The 24,354-nt window shown below is 41.4% G+C and overlaps 1 protein-coding gene across 12 annotated transcripts in view; it reads right to left on the bottom strand.

The window, feature by feature from the left end:
- Positions 1-24,354, bottom strand: part of LOC134336825 (general transcription factor II-I-like) — a 145,797-nt gene that overhangs the window by 16,704 nt on the left and 104,739 nt on the right. For all 12 annotated transcript variants that reach the window (XM_063031361.1, XM_063031363.1, XM_063031357.1 and 9 more), the window contains 6 exons: positions 22,156-22,266; positions 9,884-9,949; positions 6,684-6,867; positions 3,890-3,939; positions 3,556-3,636; positions 2,353-2,430 (listed from right to left, as the gene is read on the bottom strand). In XM_063031361.1, the coding sequence (XP_062887431.1) occupies positions 2,353-2,430; positions 3,556-3,636; positions 3,890-3,939; positions 6,684-6,867; positions 9,884-9,949; positions 22,156-22,266 (570 nt within the window). The remainder of the gene's footprint in view (positions 1-2,352; positions 2,431-3,555; positions 3,637-3,889; positions 3,940-6,683; positions 6,868-9,883; positions 9,950-22,155; positions 22,267-24,354) is intronic.

Below are 24,354 nucleotides of genomic sequence, written 5' to 3'. Positions count from 1 at the left end.
TAGTGCCACCCTCTCCCCAGTTATCCTCTTGCTCTTGATGTATGTGTAGAACGCCTTGGAATTCACCTTAATCCTACTTGCCAAGGAATTTTCATGGCCACTCCTGGCTTTCCTAATTCCCTTTAGCTCTTTTCTGGCTTCATTATAATCCTCATGAGCTTCATTTGATCTTAACTTCTGAAGTTTTACATAATTTTCCTCTTTCTTCTTGACTAAATTTATCACCTCTCTAGACATCCAAGATTCTCTTATCTATCCATCCCCATCCTTCCTTCTAACAGTAACATACCTTTCCTGTGCTCTCAGTATTTGATCTTTAAACACCCTGCACATGTCTCATGTGGACTTGCCAGAGAAAAGGTGTTCTCAATTAACGTTTCTTAGTTCCTCCTAATGCCCTTGTAATTTGCCCAACTTCAATTTAAAATTCTTATCTCTAGCTATCCTGAAAGTTAAGGATTTGTGGTCACTGTTCATTCACTGAAAGGTCAGTCACCTAGCCCAATACCAGGTCCAGTACAGTCCCTCACATATTGATTTAAGAAACCTTCCTGGATATACTTAACAAATTCTGCTCCATCTAAACCCCTTGCACTAAGAAGGTGCCAGTTTATATTAGAGAAGTTGAAATTCCCCATGTCAACAACCTATTATTTTTACACATTTCCTTAATCTGATTACATATCTGTTCCTCAATGTCCCAGTAGCTATTAATGGATCTGTAGTACAATCCCATCAGTGTGATTGAAGCCTTCCTATTCCAGAGTTCAACCTAAATGGACTCAGTGTCTGACCCTCCATTATGTCTCCCGAGTGCAGCTACGACGCTGTCCGATTCATCATGCAACTCCCCCCACCTTTTACCTCTTCCTCTATCTTTTCTAAAACTTTGAACACTTGGCACATTAATTACCTATTCTTGCCCCTCACTCAACCAAACTTGCAGTAATGGCCCCAACATCATAGTTCCATGTACTGATTCATCACCCTTACCCATATTACTCCTAGCATCAAAATATATACACTTCAAACTATCTGACACAACTTACCTGTTATTTTGATTTTGCCTTTCAGTACTTCCCCTGACACCTACCTTCTGTTCTGATCCTTTCCTTACTGAGGATCTTCCCAGTCCCCTGCAAAACTAGTTTAAACTCTCCAAAGTATCTTCTGCAAACCTTCCGGCCAGAATATTGGTTCCCGTCCGGTTCAGTTCTAACCAGTCCTTCTTGTACAGGTCACCCCTGCCCCAGAACAGGTTCCAATTATCCAAAAACTTGAAATCCTGTCCCCTGCATCATCTCCTCAGCTACTCTTTCATCCGTGCTATCACCCCATTCCTACCTGCATTAGCCTGTGGCACAGGGAGTAATCTGGAGATTACAACCTCAGAGGTCCTTCTCTTCAGCCTCTTCCCTAACTCTATATACTGCGTAAGACCTCTTCCCCTTATCTGCCTATGGCATTGGTGCCAATATGCATCATAACCTCTGGCTGTCCCCCTTACCCCTTGAGAATATCCTGCAGCTACTCTGATACATCCCAGACCCTAGCACCCAAAAGGCAACATACCATCCTTTCTTTTGCAGCCACAGAATTTCCTTTCTGTCCCCCTAACTAAGACATGGTCTGACTTTACCTTTTCCTGTTGAGCCTCAGAGCTGGCCACAGTGCCACCAGCCTGGCTGCTGCTGCCATGACTGAAAGATTATCTCCCCACCCCCAACAGTATCAGAACAGGTTTACTTGTTGCTGAGAGAAATGGCCACAAGGGAAGCTTGCACAGACTTCTTAATCCCCTTACCTCACCTGGTGGTCACCCATCTACTGTCCAAAGCCTGTACGCTGGGTGTGACCACCTCTTCAAAATTCTCATCTTTAACATCTTCAGCCTCCCGAATGATCCAAATACATCCAACTCCAGCTCCAACAACTGAAGTTAGATGCACTTCCCACAGATATAGTCATCAGAGAAACTGTTAAGTATCCTGAATTCCCACATCTGACAGGCAGAGCATTCCATCCTGAAAAAAGGCTTACCTCTCCTTAACTATGCCTCCGCCTGTTCACACCAAAGCCTGTTAATGGCAATGACCGCTCTGCTTAAGCCTACCTTCCCTTTATTTATAGCTGAATTTAAGCTTCTTCCCACACCTGCGCAGCCCAGGAAGACGGACCTTTCCCCTAACTTCTGTAGGGCTCTGACAATCATACCCACTGCACCTGGGCTGCCAAAAAAAGTCCATATTTTCTCCGAGTCTACTCTTTTTATATTCTTATATCCTTCTTATAACGAGACAGAAGAAATTCCACAGCTAACTGTACAGTCCTTTAAACAAAAATGTGTCCTACCAGGGACTGTAACTTGAATGATGTTAAGGTCTTCAACACCTGCTGCAGTCGGTAGCCCACCAGCTCGATTTGCTAAACCTGCATCATGAGAAATTTCAAGAGTCTATTTCACCATCTGATCTTCGATTTAAAAATAAAAATAAAATACGCAAAGAATTAAAATATAAAATATCCTTATTAGGAAAATTGAACCTTTTGTGGCATAATCCTCCAGCACATGAGTTGGAGCCAAAATATGCATCACTATCTACCAGGTTATTTTACCCACCGCAATAGTAGCGAGCCAAATGTTTTCCCAATAAGTACAATTATGGGATTCAAAAGTTAATCAGCTGTTACAAGTTTTAATTTTGCATTATATTTAAATTAATATGTCCTCTGTAGTAACTGACTTATTTTTAAAAAGACTAGTTGTAAGTGTACAGTACATCAGGTCAATAGGCTAGTGTAATTCCAGTACTGTATTTTAACTTATCTCAGTGCCTTGCACAACCGGAAATGCTATTTCCCCCCAAAAAAATGTTGATGTTAATAATTGAATCATGGTGAGTTTTTCTTTTTCTTTGACTGGAAGGCAAATACTGGTCTTCCCCAAGATCACTGCTTCTATTTTAATCTATATTAATAACCTAGCATGTATTATGCAAGCCACAACTTCTGAATTTGCAGATGACAAAGCCTGGCAACACTGCGAGCAGCAAGAGAAACTGATAAACTGGAATGCGCTGCTTGGTATGGTGGTAGAGGCTTTTAAGAGACTTTTGGATAGGCACATAGACATAAGGAAGATAGAGGAATAAGGACATTGTGAAGGTAGGAGGAATTAGTGTTTGGATGTTTTTGATTTGCTTTTAACTGGCTCAGCACAGCCTTATGGGTCAAATGACCTGTTCCTGTGCTATGCTGTTCTTTACATTCTAAACTGATTAGAATTACTAAGCTGATCTGGTAGGAAGGCAGCACAGACAAGGTGGAATGTGCTGTAACCTTTCTATGATTTACTTTAATAGAAACTATTAGCTGCTGAAACCTACTGAATATATCACACTCTCCAAGCCTATATTCACAACCACACATCCTGCATTGCAAATTGTAGATGTTTTTGAGAAATGAATAAAATAAGTAAAATAGCAGGAAAAAAATACTTCATATTAAAAAGACATTTCACGCTCAATATATGGTGGAGATAGAGGTAAGGTTTACCTGCAACAGTTGGAGCCAAAGTAGCAGGCACTGCCTTTTTCACTTCAGGTATTTTCTCCTCAGACGATGTTTGCGACCTTGCTGTTTAGAGAGAAACACACGGCTCAAGAAAAGTTACAAGTGACTGATAATAAAAGTTCCTCTAGCAGAACAGTCTCCATTAGGATTAACAGTAAAATTTATATTCTATTACATGACATTTAAAGTTAGTTAAATGTGGTGGAGCCTTGACTGAACAAAATCTGAATGCTTGGAAAAACTTAATGTAGTACTGAAGTCTAGCCTCTCCTACATACCAGATGTACTAAAATATACAAGTTAATAGTTTACTCACTCAGGGGCCGTTTGGAGGCTTCCTGTAATGCAGTCTGAAACATATCGGGTCTATTGAGAAAAAAATGTAAGACAGCTTTTAAGGTAAAATTACACATCAGAATTTGCCTTAACATCAACTATCAAGTAACAAGACCAGAGCCATCAGCAACAAAAGACTCGGTAGATGTTTAAACATGCTCCATCCAGGGCCTCTGTATGATAATCAATCTTGCTTCTCTCAAAAGGTCTTCTAGTTCATAAACATCTCAGCTTTCCTACCCAAAAACACTAAAATCGTATCACAAATCTCAATTTCCCTTTTCCAAGAATAATTTGTCCTTTTAACTGATGCCAAGTTACCTGGAAGACATAATCATTGCTGTTCAAAGTGAAAAATTGTACAGTTTAAAGTTATCTTAATCCAATTTTATGGCCGAACTAGGTAATCTTATTGAGGAACTCAGCAAGTCAGGCAGCATCTATGAAGAGGAACAAACAGTTGAAGTTTCGAGCCAAGACCCTTCAGAAGGCTGCCTGACTTATTGGATTCCTACAGCATTGTGTGCGTGTGTTGCCGAAGATTTCCAGCATCTGCAGAATCTCGTGTTTATTAACAATGTGCTTAGTCTTTCATACCTACATTTACCCATTAATCTCCTCTCCCTCAACTATCAACTTTTGTTCACTGTCATGATCCTCAGGGACTAAACATTCATTTTAGCAAGGGCATTTAAATATAGGTAGATTGGGTCACTGCCCAGAACGATTTACCTTCACCATTATGATGTAACATTTGACTATAATTTCTTCCAATTAACTATCCCCTCACTCATAAGAGTGTAAATTTTTCCAATTAGTTACAGTGGTATGCAAAGGTTTGGGCAACCCTGGTCAAAATTTCTGTTACTGTGAATAGCTAAGCAATTAAAAGATGACCTGATGTCCAAAAGGCATAAAGTTAAAGATGACACGTTTCTTTAATATTTTAAGCAAGATTACTTTTTTTTATTTCCACCTTTTACAGTTTCAAAATAACAAGAAAGAAAAGGGCCCGAAGCAAAAGTTTGGGCACCCTGCATGGTCAGTACTCAGTAACACCCCCTTTGGCAAGTATCACAGCTTGTAAATGCTTTCTGTAGCCAGCTAAGAGTCTTTAAATTCTTGTTTGGGGGATTTTCACCCATTTTTCTTTGCAAAAGGCTTCTAGTTCTGTGAGATTCTTAGGCTATCTTGCATGCACTGCTCTTTTGAGGTCTACCCACAGATTTTCAATTATGTTTAGGTTGGGGGACTGTGAGGGCCATGGCAAAACCTTCAGCTTGCCCCTCTTGAGGTAGTCCATTGTGGATTTTGAGGTGAGTTTAGGATCATTATCCTGTTCAAGAAGCCATCCTCTTTTCATCTTCAGCTTTTTTTTTTTACAGATGGTATGATGTTTGCTTCCAGAATTTGCTGGTATTTAATTGAATTCATTCTTCCCTCGACCAGTGAAATGTTCCCGTGCCACTGGCTGCAACACAAGCCCAAAGCATGATCGATCCACCCCCGTGCTTAACATTTTAATTTTCCGAGTGCTTGGCAGCTGCTTAGAGGAGCCCATGGCTGCTGATTGTTGGGACAAGGTTTGAGGAGTCAGGGTATTTATAAAGCTTTTAAATTTGCATCACCTGGCCTTTCCTAACAATGATTGTGAACAAGCCAGAGCCCTAACAAGCTAATTAAGATCTGAGAGCTCAAATCTCTTGGGGTGCCCAAACTTTTGCATGGTGCTCCTTTCCTTTTTTTTCCACTCTAAAATTGTACAAAACAAAAATAATACACTAATCTTGCCTAAAATGTTGAAAAGAATGTTTTATCTTTAACTTTATAACTTTTGAAGATCAGTTCATCTTCTATTCACTTAAATATTCACAGTAACAGAAATTTTGACCGGGGTGCCCAAACTTTTGCATGCCACTGTACACAGCCTGCTGAAACCCTTCTAAAGGTTTGGAAGGCAGAAATATGATCAAGGTCAGATACTGATCTAAGGGACTGAATGGATACACTCCATATCCAGCCCGCTAACCTTTTATTAGATATGCCCGTCCTGAATGGAAAAGTGAAGATTAATAGTTAGTGTTTCATTTTAATTTGTTAAATGAATTTTTAAATTGTGTTATAAAAAGTTTACATGTTGGGGATTATCAGAGGTATAGAAATATTTCAAAAGGCAAGATATTAGAAGGTCATCAGGGCAGTCCCGGGATCTGTCTGCTAAAGCTTCCTTATGGCTTTACTGAATTCTTGCTTTTGTGGGATAAAAACAGCAGCACAGACTCGAGCTTAATTCATGTTGTGGGGCAACAGAAGTGCAGATGTGATGGTCGCACAGAACCAAGCCAAGTCAACCACAATCCAGTCCAATCATTTTTTACCTCCGCCATGTAGTGGAAAATTTATTTTTCATTTTGGTTACAACACTGCAGGACATTCAGCCTAGCAAGTCTTTGCTACTCTTGGAATAAACCAAATTCCCCATTTGTTTTCCCTGCAACCTATTTTTCTTACAAATACCAGGATTGCTTCCAACCATGTAGGGATGAAAAAAACAAATTGACATGTTTAACAGAAATCTGACAAGTAGTACGTTGCCACAGTGCTACAGAATTTTGCATTTTTAAGAACTAATTTTGAATTGTACTGTAGAATAAAAACAGGCTGCCATAGTTATATCAGTCTTATGAAGTAACTCAATCTGACCTCACTTGGAAGTATTTATTATGAGACATTTTATTTCAAATCAATTTGTAAAATAGTAAATGCAAGCTTACTTTTTAATTATAAATTTGATCTTTGCCTTTGCTCGGAGTATCTTTTCCAATCTAGGAATTCCAAAGGTTGATGGCCTTCTAAAAGGCACACCATCTGGCAAACCTTCAATATAGAAATCCTCAGGATGTGATTCAAACAGTGCATAAGGCACTCTCACTGGCTCTGAAACCCCCAATGCTTCACCTGCAAGAGAAGAACATATTACTAGAAGGATTTGGCAGCATATTTAGCAAAAGGAAGACTTCGTAGATAACAGCTTAAAAAAGTTAAATGCTGGTAATACACTCCGGATACATTGATAGAGAAAAACAGAAGTGTTTTATCTCATTGTCCATTTGTCAGAATTGGGAAAAGGCAGAAAACACTTCGGCGCAGAGACACAGAAATATCTGAGAACAGGTAAAAGGCAAATGAAAGATTGTGCAGAGTAAAATAAAAGTGTTAACAGATGCACGTGAAGTCTGCCGTAAGTCCCATATGGTGTGGAATTTTCTGTTAGAAATATAAATTGGCTGTTCTGGGAAGGGGCCAGTCATCTCTAGACAATCCACAATTCCTTAAGAGAACGATCTAGCCATGATACTTCACTGTTACAATGTGGCCCCAACAGAAGTACATGGAGCACACAGGACCCAGGCCAGAGTGCAGGGGCCAGGCAAACCATGTCAAACTTGGGCAGATTCTCTGAGCCAGAATCCAAATCCAGATCTATATCCAGCTCAGTTTGCAGGAACCAATCACCATCAAATCCTGCTGGAGGGAGGAGAGAGAGCAGCGCGCCGCACGTGCGCAGCCCTCCGGTGAAAAATGATATCGTATCCGTTAAATAGGGGCTGTGGACAATTCTGATTTGATGGAGATAGACATGAAAGCACAGAGGAACATCTGGAGAAATTTCTGAAACGCAAGTTCGCTGCTGTTGTTACTGTGCGGTCGGGAATCTTCCGGAGGGAAGGCCTCAAAATCCCCGGCTTTGCCTGCTACTGGTGACCGAGGCTGAGGTCGAATTGTTTGGACAGAGATGGTGCTCAGTACTCGGTGTCGGAGAGCTGATCAGAGGCTCGAAGTTTTCCGATGACTCAGATTTGGACTGTGGTCGGGCATGGCAGGGAGAGTTTTTCTTCCTTCTCCTGTCTGCGTGAGATGTGGGACATTTGAGAGACTTTGAACTTTTTACTGTGCTCATGGACTTCTTCATCAAGTTATGGTATTGTTGCACTGTTGTAACTATATGTTATAATTATGTGGTTTTGTTAGTTTTTTCAGTCTCGGCCTGTCCTGTGTTTTGTGATATCACACCGGAGGAAATAATGTATCATTTCTTAATGCATGCATTACTAAATGACAATAAAAGAGGACTGCGTGTCTTCATAATCTAATCTAATCTATTTTTCTCTTTCACTTATTCCATTTTATTCAGTGACACAATGTCACAAGGTTATTTGGTTTATGCTTCTACAATCTTCTATTACACCCTTTGTTGTCACCCTTTCCAAAAGCTTTCTCTTCTTGTTGAAATAGTCTTGAAAACACTAAATAACAGACTTAACCAAAATAATGAGATGAATTAAGAAAATAAGTGAATAAGAGCTAAAAATGATAGAATGTCAATATCAAATTACTGAACATGCTGATGAATCCATTATAATATAACCTGTATAAATAACTTGAAGGTGAGGTGCTGTTTCACATCTACATTAACTTTCAATGGAACTGTGTCCTAGGCCAACGACTGAGAACTCAGAGATACAAAGCACAGAATTACAGTAGCAATGATTTGAAGTTTGCAAATTGAATGAAAGATGCCCAAAAAAATCAATTTTCAAACCTGGTTTAATTTAGTTTTGCCATGTATTATAGATCATCATACAAATTACAAGTACCACAAGTAAAATGATGTTTTACCTTCGTGAGGATGTTAGACAGAACGGTAGGAAGAGAGAAAATAAAAGTGGCAATGTGCATCTCTAGCTATTGCAAGAAAAGATCCTGTGGGTATTGGAGTTGAGGTTGGCTGAATCTTTTTTACAAACTGAACTAGGGTGTTCCAAAGGGAAATAACATTCCTAAATGCTGAAAGGATCAAAAGAGGAATGATGTGTCTAATTGTCACACTATTCATTCATTCACGGCTTGGCTTCGCGAACGAAGATTTAGGAAGGGGGCTGCCCACATCTGACGCAGGCTCGCTGGCGGCTGGCGAGGCCAATACGGGACAGGCAGGTCCGACCACAGCGGCTGCAAGGGAAATTCTGTTCTGGGTTTGGTGCTGCTGTGTCACTGTTCTTCATCCTTCTCCTTTTGTCCTCAATGCCAGCCTTGCGTGTGTTCTCGAAGGAGGAAACAGACTGGTGAATGGCGTGTCGCCAGGCCTCGCGATCGGAGTCTAGATTAGACCACTGGCGATGGTCAATGTAACAGCCACCAAGGGATTTTTTCAGAGTCCTTGTACCTCTTCTTCAGTGCCCCTCTGTCACGGTGGCCAGTGGAGAGTTTGCCATACTGCACAATCTTGGGCAGGCAATGATCCTCCATCCTGGAGACCTGCCCTGCCCTGCCCAGCGCAGCTGCGTCTTCAACAGCATGACCTCGATGCTGGTGACCTCCGCCTGTTCGAGGACTTTGATGCTGGTGACGAAGTCACTCCAGTGGATGTTGAGGATGGTCCGGAGGCAGCGCTGGTGGAAACACTCAAGGAGCCGTAGGTGGTGACGGTAGGTAACCCACGACTCGGAGCCGTACAGGAGGGTGGTCAGTACAACGGCTCTGTACACGCTGATCTTTGTGCCTTTCTTCAAATGCTTGTTGTTCCAGACTCTTTTCTACAGCCTGCCGAATGCGCTGTTTGCCTTTGCCAGTCTGTTGTCAATCTCGTCATCTGACGAGATGGTGCACCCCAGGTAGCAGAACTGGTGGATTGTCTTCAGCTCTACTTCACCGATGGTGATGCGGGGAGGGTGGTAATCTTCCTGAGGTACGGGCTGTATTGTCACAGTATACTGTTAATGCAAGCAGCTTTAACAGCCCAAACTATTTGTCTAATAATCAACAAACAATAGTTTCTGTGAATCATGCTAGTTTTTAAACATTGCACAGTTTTCCATCAAGATAAATGCTTAGAATATTGTTAACTTTTATGGTTATAATTAGGGCATTGTATTTTCCAAAGTCAATTTCCTTTCAGCAAACAATTACTTACCACATTTTTCATTGAAAAGCGCCTCTACTTGTTGTTTCAACTCGGTAATTTTGGCATTCCACTGTTCTATAAAGAAAGCAGCAAATTCATTACATCTTTAGACTCTACAAATATATACCTCCACATGTAAGTACAGTGGATTCCAATAAATAAGTAGAAACTCAAACTCAGTGTGTACACAATGTCTTACTTGGGAGTGAAGCATAGACCTTTAGCCAGTTCCTGAACAACTAATGTACATAACTTATGTTTCAGACATATTGACTATGTTATTTGACTTTTAATCTTAGTTCCAGATGTTAAGATTTGTAGACATAAAGCTGTAACCCTGAAGTCTTCATAATTTTTAACATTTGTAAAATGTAATGTGAAATCCCAGAGTGTTTTGCTGGTTTGGATGGAGGCTTATAGGAAGCTGTGTGTGTTTTATGACAGGAAATGTGTGTTTTAAGGCAGGGGTTTGACAACAAAGGTAAACAGGACACAGCTTCTAAAGAACAAATGTCAGATGCAGGTAATGGAGGAATGGTATGGAATGGAATTAATTACTGTTCTCTGTAAAAAGTGTAAAAGTGGTTTGTTTGAACCTATAAGATGGAAGATATTTCCTGATGATAACTTGTTGGGAGATAGATCTTCCCTTGCAAGTAAAGTAATAATAAAATTGCTATAATTTTGCCATTCCAAATTTGTTGTAGTTTGTTATTATATATTAGAAGACCTAGCTGAATGGTACACAGCAGAATTTGGGAGTTCCACCAAGATTCGCTTGTCTGGGTACGACAGTAACACAGGGAATTCCGAGGATAGAACTGCCTAGGGGAGTAGCAGAAGTTTCTTTTGCTTCTGTGGATTTTTTAGCCTTGGCAGTTAGACTTCAGTTTTGTCTTACTTTCGCCCTTTACACTGCAATCAATGCTATGGTCTTGAGTGAATCAGTTCGTCTCATCGTGATTCCGACACATTTAACATGATGACAGTAACTGAGTAAGATAAGAGGTGAACACTTTATATTGACCCAATGTTTGGGACATGTGAAAGAGATGCAGACAAACGTATTGGATGGTTCAGTGTTGGGGACATAGAAGCTTAGAAATCTGTAACACATTACAGGCCCTTTGTTGTGCCGACCATGTAACCTACTCTAGAGGGCTATGCAGTAGGGAAATTCTAGTTTTCCAAGTTCAATGTACCTATTTAGTAGTCTCTTGAAAGACCCTATTGTATCAGTCTCTACCATCTTCACTGGCATTCCATGCACCCACCACTCATTGTGTGAAAAGTTTACCTCTGACATCCCCCTTGTCCTACTTCCAAGCACCTTATAACTATGCTCCCTCGTGTTAGCCACTCCAGCCCTGGGAAAAAATTTCTGGTTCTCCACAAACTTCTAATCATCTTGTATAGCTTCATCAGGTCACCTCTCATACTACTTTGTTCCAAGGAAAAAAAGCCAAGTTCATCCAACCTATTCTCATAAGGCATGCTTTCTAATCCAGGCAACATCCAAAAAAATATTCTCTACACTCTCTCAATAGTATCCACATCCTTCCTGTAATGAGGCGACCAGAACTAAACACAGTTCAGTGGGGCCTAAGGTCCTATATAGCTGTAACATTACTTCACAGCTCTTGAACTCAATCCCACAGCTGATCAAGGCCAACACACCTCACGCCTCCTTAACGACACTGTCAACCTGTGCAGCAGCTCTGACTGTCCTATAGACATGGTCGCCAAGATCTCGCTGATCCTCCACACTGCCAAGAATCTTACTATAAATATTATATTCTGTCTTCAAATTTGACTTAAATGAACCATTTCACACTTACCTGGGTTGAACTCCATCTGCCACTTCTCCACCCAGTTCTGCATCCTATCAATATCCCACTGTAACCTCTGACAATGCTCCAGACTTCCACAACACTCCCAACTTTTGTGTCATCAGCAAACTTACTAACCCATCCTTCCACTTCCTCATCAGGATCATTTATAAAAATCACAAAGAGGAGGGGTCCCAGAACGGATTCCTGCAGAACATCACTGGTCACGGCCTACCACGCAGAATACAAATCATCTACAACCACCTTTTGCCTTCAGTGGGCAAACCAATTCTGGATCCACTAATCAAGATTTTCTTGGATCCCATGCCTCATTATTTTCTGAGTTAGCCTCACATGGGGAACCTTATCAAATGCCTTACTGAAATCCATATACACTACATTCACTGCTCTACCTACATCAATGTGTTTCATTACATCCTCAAATAATTCAATCAGGTTCATAAGGCATTACCCGCCCTTGACAAAGTCATGCTGACTATCCCGAATCAGGTTATGTCTCTCCAAATGTTCATAAATCCAGCCTCTCAGGATCTTCTCCAACAACTTGCCCACCACTGAAGTAAAACTCACTAATCTACAATTCCCCTGTGGTATCTCAACTCCCTTCTTGAACAAGGCAATATTCTTTGCAACCTTCCAATCCTCTGGTACTTCTCACATCCCTATTGATGATGTAAAGATCATCACCAGAGGCTCTGCAATCGCCTCGCTCACTTCCCACAGAAGCCTGGGGTATATCTTGTCCAGTCCCAGCAACTTATCTAACTTAATACCTTTCAAAAACTCCAATACATCTTCTTACTTAATGTCTATACACTCACGTGCTTCAGTCCACTGTAAGTCATCTCCACAATTGCCAAGGTCTTTTTCACTGATGAATACTGAAGCAAAGTATTCATTAAGTACCTCCACGATCTTCTAAGGCTCCATGCATGCTTCCACTCTGGCTCCTGATTGGTCCTATTCTCACACAGCTCATTCTCTCGCTCTTCATCTATCTGTAGAATGCCTTGGGGTTTTCCTTAATCCTGCCTGCCAAGGCATTCTCATGGCCCCTTCCAGCTCTCCAAATTTCATTCTTGAGCTCCTTCCAGGCACCCTTGTAATTTTCTAGAGCTCCGACAGTACCTAGTTTCTCAAACCTTTCATAAGCTTTTCTTCTCTTCTTAACTAGATTTTCTACATCCTTTGTACATATGGTTCCTTTAACCCTACCATTCTTTCCCTGCCTCAATGGAACGTACCCACAAGGAATGCCATGCAAATGTTCCCTGAGCATTTGCACATTTCTACTGTGCATTTCCCCGAGAACATCTACTCCCAATTTGTGTTTCCAAGTTCCTGCCTATTAGCATATTTCTCCCTACCCCAATTAAATGTTTTCCCAAATTGTCTGCTCCTATCCCTCTCCAGTGCTATGCTAAAGGAGATAGAATTGTGATCACTGCCCTAAAATGCTCTCCCACCAAGAGACCTGACACCTGATCAGGTTCATTTCCCAATACCAGATCATGTACAGCCTCCCCTCTAGTTGGCTTATGCATCAGGAAACCTTCCTGAACACACCTAACAAACTCCACCTCATCCAAACTCCTTGCTCTAAGGGGATGCCAGTCGATATTAGGAAAGTTAAAATCATCCATCACAACAATCCTATTATTATTGCACCATTCCAGAATCTGCCTCCCCATCTGCTCCTGATGTCTGTTACTTTTGGGGGGGGGGGGGGGTCTATAATAAAACACCCAGTAGAGTTAATGCCCCTTTCCTGTTTCTGACTTCCACCCACAATGACTCGGTAGACAATCCCTCCATGACTTCCTCCTTTTCTGCAGCCGTGATACTATCCCTGATTAGCAATGCCACTTCCCCACCCTGTCCTCTTTCAAACATCTAAAGCCCAGCACATTCAGCAAACATTCCTGCCCAAGTTACTGAAGTCTCTGTAATGGCTACAACATCATTGTTCCACATATTCATCCACGCTCTTAAGTTCATCCGCCTTGTTTATGATACTCCTTTCATTAAAATAGACGCATCCCAAGCCATCTAACTGAGTGCTTCTTTGCTATATCATCTGCCTATACTTCCTCAAACCCCCTACAAGCTGTCACTACTTGAGCGTCAACTGCACCATCCTCTGTCTCTGCACTTCGGTTCCCATCCCCTTGCAAATCTAGTTTAAACCCTCCCTCCCAGGATATTGGTTCCCCTCCAGTTCAGGTGCAACCCGTCCCACTTTGTACAGGTCAACCCTTCCCCAGAAAAGATTCCAATGATCCAAGAACTTAAAATCCTGCCCTTTGCACCATCTCCTCAGCCACTCATTCACCTGCGCTATCTTCCTGTTCTGGACTTCACTAGCTCGTGGCACTGGGAGTAATCTGGAGATTACCACCTTGGACATCCTACTCTTCAGCCTCTTTCCTAACTCTCTAAACTTACACAGATCAACCGAGCATCGGGAACGCATGAAAGACATTAGTAAACCATCTAATAATGAAAGGGTATCAGTGACACCAGGCACCAGAACTAAATACTGAAATTTATTAAACCATACAAGACACTGTAGTGAAAACTGGTAAATTGACAGAATATTAATAAACATAAATAGAACAAATTAAGGATAAAGTAAAAGATGGGCAGGGTGCATCCTTCCCTGATTCATAAAGATAAATCAGCACATGAAAAGAAAAGTAACACTAGAAATCATACAGTGTTTAAAGCAAATACAAAAGCTGCAGAGCAGAGGAATAACATGCGCTTTTGGATCTGAAAGAAGGGAAGAGGATGAAAATGGAGATGTGGATCGGAATGATCTAGCAGATAAAGTGACCACATAGGGCTATGATGAGGAGCCTCCTCACAAGGATTCCCACGCCGACATACAACCAAAAAGAGCTTGTGCTACCAACAGCATGATTCCGCCCCCCCCCCCACCAGTTATTATCAGAGAGAGGACCGGGACAGGAAATGAGAACCAAAGTATAACATACACTACCCCATTCAGGGTATAGTAGCTGAGCGATATTGCTAAGGATATCTAGACATGCATGCTTGGGGATGACTTTAGTGTGTCGTTCTAAGTAATGAGTTACCAGAGAGCAATATACAAACTAGATGATTAATGAAGAAAGGAGATGGATTATAACGTGCTTACATCCAAACATACAGTCCACTTTGCCAAAGCATAGTGACATACTAGGGGAATAAATAAGGAATTAAAGAATACAATATTGACTGTTATGGGCAATAACAACAGGGACCCATAGGTTGGGGGGAGGGGGGTACTTGCATGGATTTTTGTTTTGTCTGTTTTTTTTTGGTTTGTGTTTCTTTATTTTTCCCATGGAATTGCTTTTAGAGAAACTCAGATCCCACACTGGCTAGGTGTAATGTGGGTTGAGATGGAAATTTTATGCATCTGCATAAAGGATATGAGATGCCCACATTTCTGACGGAAATGGACATCTGTGGAAATTACTCAGTGGTAGATAATAAAATTGGGAATTAGAAATTAACACTTTTGGAAAAATTTGAATATTTTTGGGAACAATTCTAAAAGTTGCTTTACTAAGAAGACTGGTTTCTTTCACAGAACATAAAATATGTTGCCCAAGACCTTCAACGTTGATTTTGAGTTTGAGATTCCTTGAAAAATAGTTTTGATGCAATCAGTAAATTTAAAATGGAAGTGTTTCCCCAGAGGCTCTACTGTAATACAGTACATGGATGACCTCCTGTTGACCTTCTCAAGCAAGAGAACTTGTGAACAGGACTCCCTCTAGCTTTTACATAAGCTGTCTAAGAGATGTCATAAAGTACAGTTCGTACAACCAGAAGTTACTTATCTGGGACATACCCTATTGCAGGATACAAGATCATTGATTAAGACTCAGATTAAAGCAGTAGATGAAGCCCCATAGCCAACGACACATAGGGAAATGAAGTGTTTCCTGGGAATGACTGAGTACCATAGACAGTGGATTTTTAGATTATGCTGCTATTGCTATGCCCCTCCAGAAACTTCCCCTTTCCAATCAATCAAATCCATTATACCCCGCAAGCTCAGGAAGCATTTGAATGAGTAAAAGAGGCAATGATATCCAACTGATCTTTGGGGCCTCCCAGACTACAATCAGAACCAGATAAAGATACATATAATGGAGGAATGTTACAGAATGGAATTAATTACTGTTCTCTGTAAAAAATATAGAAGTGGTTTGTTTGGAGCTACAAGGTTGATGCTATTTCCAGACAATAACTTGTGTGGAGATAGATCTTCCCTTGCAAGTAAAATAATAAAAATCACTATAATTTGATCCACTCTGAACTTGTTGTAATTTGTTACCGTATATTAGAAAACTTAACTGAATGGTATATGACAGACTGTTGTCTCTAATATCTAATATCAATAAAATGGAAGGCACTGAGCAGTTTGCCAGGAAAGGCAGCCCCCAGCAAAATTTACCTTTTCTTTAAAACATACAAAATTTAATATTTTAATTGTTTCGTGCAACTTTCCCCACCACTCCCCATCACCATACATTTTAATGTTTTAAATAAAGGTGTGAAATTTTAAAAAAACAACTTCTAGAGACTGGTTTTATGAGTTTTAAACCAAAATTTTAGGTGGGGTTGCCCACTTCTAAGAAGGTGTTCTAATGTTAGTTCATTCCCCACCAACGTAAGCTTCTTCGATGAGATGACTATCTGTTTAGCAATTTCATATGCAGTATATGTGAAAAAGGTCTTATTTGTTTTTAAGAAACTGATAGAATACATGGTCACTTTTATCTTAATGTGCAATGTGGTAAATGTAATACTTTAACAAATACCATTCAATTGCTTACTTTCATCTCAAATGTTTGGCCCTAACAGTAATAATTAGCTCCTCGGTCTTGCTGACATTTTCTTCACAAACTTTGATTTGGTCTATGACAGTGGTGTAGTCAGCAAATTTAAATATGGCATTGAAGCTGTGTTTAGCCACACAATCGTAAGTGTAAACTGAGTACAGCAGGGGACTAAGCACACAGCCTTATGGTGCATCTGTTGTTACGAGAATACACATAAAATTAGGATGTTTGCTGGCCTGGGCTAGCATCAGTGGCATCAGCAGTTGGTCTGCCACCTGCCCTCAGGGGAAGGAGAGATAAGGAACAATGGAGCAGCGTCTGGAGATGTGTAATGAAGGGATGTGGGAGGAAGAGCTGTCTGGAGCGGCTCCCCCCTTTGAACCCTGAACTGTTTGAAGTGATGGACAGGCGATACCCCAGCAGGGGGATAAAAAGGGACAGGTTCGCTAAGACAGACACACGCCACCCGAGGTAACGAGACCCTGGAAGCGGTGCGCCTCTCACGAGTGCTGAGAAGTACCGAACAACGCCCAGGGTGGAAAGGTACGATCAGCGGGAACCCGGTGTGTGTCCGCCCTTGCCTGGGTGCCGGGTTCACTGCAGAGGATCGACCGCATCTGGAGGAGGGGTCACAGTCGGTGACCTCAGGTGACATCACCAAGGACCCGCCCAAATGCTGTTTGTGAGCCATCTCGCTGGTCTGTGAGTGAAGCTGTGCTGAATGATGAGTTGTTCCTATTCTATGTCTCTCTTCCCCACCTTGTCCATCGCCATGACAACGATTACTGCGAACTGAACTACAAACTGGACTGAACTTTGAGTCATTTTGAAATTGGTCATTTACCCCTAGACAACGATAGAGCTTGATTGATGCTGTTATCTTAATTCTGTGCACATGTGTGGTTATCATTGTTGAATTGTTGCATTTATTATCCTTTCGATTACTGTGTTGCTTGTTTCTTTAATAAAACTTTCTTAGTTCTAGTACTCCAGACTCCAACTGAGTGATCCATTTCTGCTGGTTTGGCAACCCAGTTACGGGGTACGTAACACTGTGCTGATGGAGATCATGGAGAAGATGCTGTTGCTAATCTGAACTGACTGGGGTTTGCAAGTGAGGAAATAGAGGATCCAATTGCATAAGGAGGTATTGAGCCCAAGGGGTTGAAGCTTATTAATTAGTTTTGAGGGGGATGATGGCATTGGATACAGAACTGTAGTCAATAATACAGACATCCCACCCTGCAAAAACTCATTTCAGGGAGGTAGCACCAATACTTGAGCAGCCTTCCCTGCGCTTAGCCTCCCTAATATGTTGTGGTCCCTAAAAGAAATAAAAGCATAAAGTGTATCCTTATTATATTGTCTTATGCAGAAAATGGGATATTAAAATATGTACTTATATTATCATGGAGTCTTTTTTTTATTCTATTACAACTTTAAGCAAGTCTACAGGGAGTTTGGCCTCATCACGTAGGACGTCAATAGAGTAGCTCCTTAGCAGCTGGCCAGCTAGTTTAAATAACGTTAGCTATGCTAATGAACGAATGACACTTGTTAAACTCACCTCAATATGTCTTTTACAGTCATTTAACCCACCATGGGCAATAGAAAAGTCACTGTTGCAAACAGTGCAGTCAGCAACACTGTGATTATTTTTGACCCCTATTAGGCAGGGGTGTACTTTAGTGTGGTCTGGGGTGAAGTACATTTTATATTTTCTTTTTTTGGAACACTGTGCCATGGCGCTGCAGGACACTAAACTGAACTGATGGACAGGGGAGGAGAGGGAGAGGGAGAGGGGGAGGGGGAGGGGGAGGGGGAGGGGGAGGGGGAGGGGGAGGGGGAGGGGGAGGGGGAGGGGGAGGGGAGGGGGAGGGGGAGGGGGAGGGGGAGGGGGAGGGGGAGGGGGAGGGGGAGGGGGAGAGGGAGAGGTCAACTGTAAAGCCCACCCACAGAGAAAGCTGATAGGTCTACTTAGCACAAAGAGCTAAGATCAGTCAGGATGCTCTCTCTGTCACTCTCTTGCTAAGTGTCTCTCTCCCCCCACCACCCCTGCTCACTTGTTCTCAAAAAAAATCAATTTCCGGGATATTGTACATAATTTGCTGGCGTCAGGGAGCCGCCATCAACATGCGGGAGACTCCCAGAACTTCCAGGAGAGGTGGAATGTCTGATAAAGAGCATCCTGATGTATGCACCTTTGCTGTCCAGATGTTCCAAGGTTGAGTAAAGAGCCAATGAGATGGCATCTTCTGTGGAGATGTTGTGCCAGTAAGCAAATTGGACTGAATCCAAATAGCTTCTCAGGGAGTGGATGTTTCATCAACAACCTCTCAAAACACTTCACTTGGATGTAAATGCTAGCTAGAGGATAATAGTCACTGAGGCAGGTACCACGTTCTTCTTAGGTATAAGTGAAGTCTGCTTGAAGCAGGTTGCTTAGTCAGACTGCCAAAGCGAGAGGTTAAAGATCTCAGTGAGCATTCCAGTCAGTTTATCAATACCAGGTCCTTAATACTTGGCCAGATAGCTCAGCTGGACCGATGCTTTCCGTGGATTCACCCTCCTGAAGTATGCTTGCACATCAGCCTCAGAGACTGAAATTACAGGATTATCGGGGGCTGTGGGAATTCATGTAGGTTCCTCCACGTTTTGATGGTCAAAGGGAGCATAGAAGACATTGAGTTCGTCTGGAAGCGAAGCTCTGTTGTCATTTATGTCACTTGATTTTACTTTACAAGAGGTGACAGCATTCAAGCCCTGCCACAAACCTCAAGCATCTTTTGTTGATCCAAGCTTAGTCCAGAATTTTCACTTCGCTTCAGAGATGGCTCTTCTAAAGATCGTACCTGGACCTCCTGTAACTTTCTTGGTCACCAGACTTGAATGCCTCTGACCTGGGCCTCAACAAATTGTGGATCACATGATTCATCCAGGGCTTCTGGTTGGTGTAGACTCCAAACGATTTTGTGGGGCACACTAGTCTACAACAATCTTTATAAAGTCCGTGACAACCATGGTGCATTCATTCAGATCTATAGATGAGCCCTTGAACACAGCCCAGTCCATCCATGAAAGACCACAGATACACAGTATTTCCAAGTGTGAGGATGGCATGCAAGTTGGGGGGGGGGGGCGGGGGAGAGACTTAAACATGCACCTGCTACTCTTGCCTTCATGGTAATAGTCACAAATTTAAGAGATACTACTAAGGTAGTCCAAGGAACTGGAATGCATTTTGTAGACTGTATATATTGTAACCACATTGTGCTGGTAATGAAAGAAATTCATGTTTAAGGTGGACGATGGGATACAAATCAAGTAGACTGCTTTGTCTGAGGATGTAATACTTGTCGTAAGAGTTGTTGGTGCTATAGATAGCCAGTAAGCGGAAAGTATTCTATTCACACCTGGCTTTAATCTTACAAATGGTGAATGGGCCTTGGGTACAAGGTGGTCATTCACTGGTCACAAATTGGCCAGATTTGGACCTGCATTTGTTGCTATAGCTTTTATGTCAAGGGCCCAACCAAGGTTCTGTTCAATGGTGATCTTTCCCAGTACACTGATGATACAGGATTTAGCAAGGTCAAGAGTCACTGGTTCAATGCTATCATGTTGCAACTGGACAGTACCTGGTACCTCATGAGGTGCTTCATCTGCTGAGAAGTTGCAGATGGAACAGAACATTATGCATTCAGGGAACACCCCCACTTCTAACCAATGATAAAGCAGAAGAATGTTGACGTTATGATTCTGGCCCACAGAACTCCAATAATAAGGTTTTGCTTGGAATGATTGATACCCAGCAATCAAAACCACACCACTTTGTGTGAGGTATGACTCCAATCACTGGAGTATATTCCCTTACATGCTCTTTGACTTTACTTCTATTAGGGTGTCTTTATGAAATTAAGCTCCTTAGTCCATGTTAGCACACAGGCCATAATGAGCTAATGGCCCAGAGAAACTAAAACCAGACAGTGAAAAAAAGTGACACAGAACTCTGACAGTTTTCAACCTAAAACATTAACTCTTAGCTTCCGCAGATGCCACCTGCCTCAGTGTTTCCACCATTTGCTGTTCTAATTTTCAAATTTCCCAGATCATTTCACTGGTTCAATTGAAGTGACATTGTCAATGATAGCTTTCATCAATTTACTGAAGGTTAAATAGGCTGGGTAAATATCAAAATTGGTGCCAGCAGAAGTGCAGAATTTCAGGTTCTTTGTTATTTGGGGCATTTCATTTGGTTGTCAATTGATGTACTTTGAGAATAATTAACCAATGAAACATCGCAGAGCTAGAACAATAAATAAAAAAGCATCCTGTTTCACTTTGCATTCAGCTATTTTTGAGTTTATATAGCAAACAAATTCCAAACTACATACTAGCTACTTGAATTTCACCTCAATTCCCAATTCCATGATCATTCATTGTTACAGTCTAGTTATACTTGCAGTACCCTGTCCGCTAATTAAAGCAAACTGATTCCACCTGAAGACAAAAGACAGAATCACTGTTCACTAATATGCAAGTTGACACTTTTGTTTCCAAGCAGGTTATCATGTGAAAATGCTCAAGCTTAGAAGTCTTGACCTCTGCTAGTACTATTTTTTTCTGGTCTACCCCAACAAAGGCCCGGCTGGTGGCATAGTGACATCAGCACTGGACTGCGGGGCGGGAGGTCCCAAGTTCAAATCCAGCCAGCTCCCCTGCACACTTTTCATCCGTGCTGGGTTAAGAGCTGGTGATCTCGTTGAAAAACTCACCCGGCAGAAGGCAATGGCAAACCACTGCTGTAACTTGCCTTGTACGCGATCTCCCACTACGTCAGAGCGGTGTGGGAGGAAGTCCTCTACTAACTGAAAAAAATTCCGGATGCAACGTACCTTGCCTTTCCTGGATAAATATCCAGGCCACTTTGGAGGAACGAACACCTTAGAAAGCACAAAATTTTCTTGGACCATTCCAAAGATCAGCAAAAAACTATTTCTTTAATATCAGGCATTTAAGAGTTATCTACCTATTTGGAAACCATTTTAATCATCTTGACTTTAAACTTATGATTTTTAAAACATGATGTATAACAAAAATGTGACAGAGCAGCATTTTTCATATCAGCTCACATAAAGATGGCTCCTAGAAATATGTGAAAGGACAGGTTTTTTTTGAGAAGGCTATGGAGATGGTATAATGGTTAAATTAGCAAAATTAGTAAAACAAAAGTAAGAAAACTGTTGCCATTTGATGGTGGGAGTAGATACCAAATGATCCAGAATTGTTTCTTAATGTAATAAAGTTGAATTGTTAGATTGGGACATGTCAGTTCTAAGGAGACAGAGAAAACTACTGACATTTCAATGGTCTGACTGACATCCTGTACATCTATTTCTAATACCTTAAGGAAGACCAACAGATCAATGGAATCAGTTAAAATAAACAAGATATTGCATTAGAATTTTTAAGAACGAACTCACAAACATAAATCCACTACTCAAAACTTTAAAAATGTTCTTAATAGATCACTTGTTATTATATATCACATGCATTCATTCAATTTTCTTACCAAATGAAAACTCCCTGCCTCTTGGTTTGAATATGGTGTTTGAGGCAACATTTGAACCATTTGCTTGAGTGTTATTTCCAACTGTCTTGGCTGGTGGTGTTTCATCAGAAGCTGTAGATAAAAAAGCAGCATTCTGAGTATTTAAAACTGTATGGTTCAAAAAGTTATTAAAAATTTTACAGAACAGTAAATCTCTTGCTTTGCACAATTTAAAAAGTGTCAGACCACTAACCAAGTGCCTAGTACTTCCAGAAACCTGTGCACAAGGCAATTGCTGGAATTTATTGATCCAAAAGCATGCAGCTCACCAAATACCAATTCTGAACTGAGCAAAACTGTCAGTTAATGTCACTTTATTAATTTCAGTACTGGTACCTAAACGCAACAGAAACAAACCACGAAAAATTCTAATCCAAGATAAAAGGTTTATACCTAAAGGACTGACAATGAATCAGTGATAAAACTTAAAGCACAAATTCGGATACTGAATTTCAATATTTGCCAACTTTCACATCTCCAATAATACATACTCATGCACAGAATTCTACTCCAGAGAGAACTTAGCATGCCACTTCATAGGGAGGAGAGATTATTTCCTATCTGTGGACACTGAGAAGCACAATTTGAAGTATTGGACACTCCTCACGTAGTACAGAAAATCTGCATTTAAGTGTGTAAAAGTACTGCTACTATACTCAGAAGACAGACATGAAATACACCAGATGGACACTAGACTTAACTGTGAAATGAGAGGCTCTTATGAATTTCTGTACGACCAGAAACTTTGGATGTATGAGCAGGCATGTGACATTTTATGCCCATCAAGTGTTCTACAAATTATTATTTCAAGTCCTCATTTCTAATAGCAGGTGCTATTATCAAACTGATGACGATGTAAAACTCATGCTTGTCAGGGCAGCAATAGTATGATACTACAGATGAACGACTAGCTGAAGAACTGATACCTGGAGTTAGAGTTTCGGGTTCTTGGATAATTGGAAAACCTTTTCTGGGACAAGGTGACCTGTACAAGAGGGACAGATTGCACCTTAACTGGAGTGGAATTAATATCCTGGTCGGTAGGTTCCATAGTGCTAACTGGGAGGGTTTAAACTAGTTTGGTAGGGTGTGGGAATCAGAACATATGCTCAGAATGTGGAAGGATGGAGAAAGAGGTAGATGTTAGGACCAGTAAAAACAGGCAGGCAGCAGCAAAGTAATAGATACATTGGGACAGATAGCTTGAAGTGTGTGTGTGTGTTTTAATGCCAGGAGTACTATGGGTAAAGTTGATGAAATTAAGAGCATGGACCAGTACATGGAACTATGATGTACTGACAATTACAGAAACTTGGTTGAGACAGGGATAGGGATGGGTGCTTAATATTCCAGGTTTTCAATGAGAGAGATAAAAGAGGAAGGAGAGTTCCACTACTAATCAGGGACAATATCACAGGTGCACTCAGAGGGGACATAATGGAGGGCTCTTCCACAGAGCCTACATGGGTAGAACTCAAAAATAGGAAGAGTACAATCACTAATGGGATTGTACTACAACTCTCCCCTACCTGCCCCCATAGTCATATGGGAACAGATATGCAGGCAGCTTAAGGAAAAATGTTAAAACAACAGGGTTGCTGTTATTGGGGGGGGGGGGGGGAGAGACTTCAACTTCCCTAATAAAAACTGGGACCTTAAGTCCAAGAGGTTTAGCTGGGGTAGAATTGGTTAGGTGCATTCAGAAGGGTTTCATACATCAATATGTAGATAGTCCAACAAGAGGAGGGGCATACTGGACCTTGTGTTGAGCAATGAGCCTGGCCAGGTGACTGACCTTTCAACAAGTGAACTGTTGGGGAACAGTGACATCTTCATCCGCAGCAGATGAAGCACCCCAAACTTTTACAATAGGTATAGAGAAGGATAGGTATGGTCCTTGGAAAAGAGTATTAAATTAGAGCAGGGTAAATTACAAGAGAATGAGGCAGGAGCTAGGGAGAGTTAATTGGGAACAGCTGTTTTTGAGCAAGTCCACATCTGGAGGCTGTTTGAAGACCAACAGCACAGAGTACAGGACAGGTGTGTTCCAGTAAGAAGGATGGACAAAAATGGAAAAGTTAAGAGAACCTCAGATGTTGAGAGAGGCGATGACCACAGGACCCCGGAGCAGAATTAGGCCGGTCAGCCCATCAAGTCTGC

The sequence above is a fragment of the Mobula hypostoma genome, chromosome 23 (genome assembly GCF_963921235.1).
Source record: "Mobula hypostoma chromosome 23, sMobHyp1.1, whole genome shotgun sequence".
Classification (NCBI taxonomy): Eukaryota; Metazoa; Chordata; class Chondrichthyes; order Myliobatiformes; family Myliobatidae; genus Mobula; species Mobula hypostoma.
This window is presented reverse-complemented; position numbering and strand designations above follow the sequence as displayed.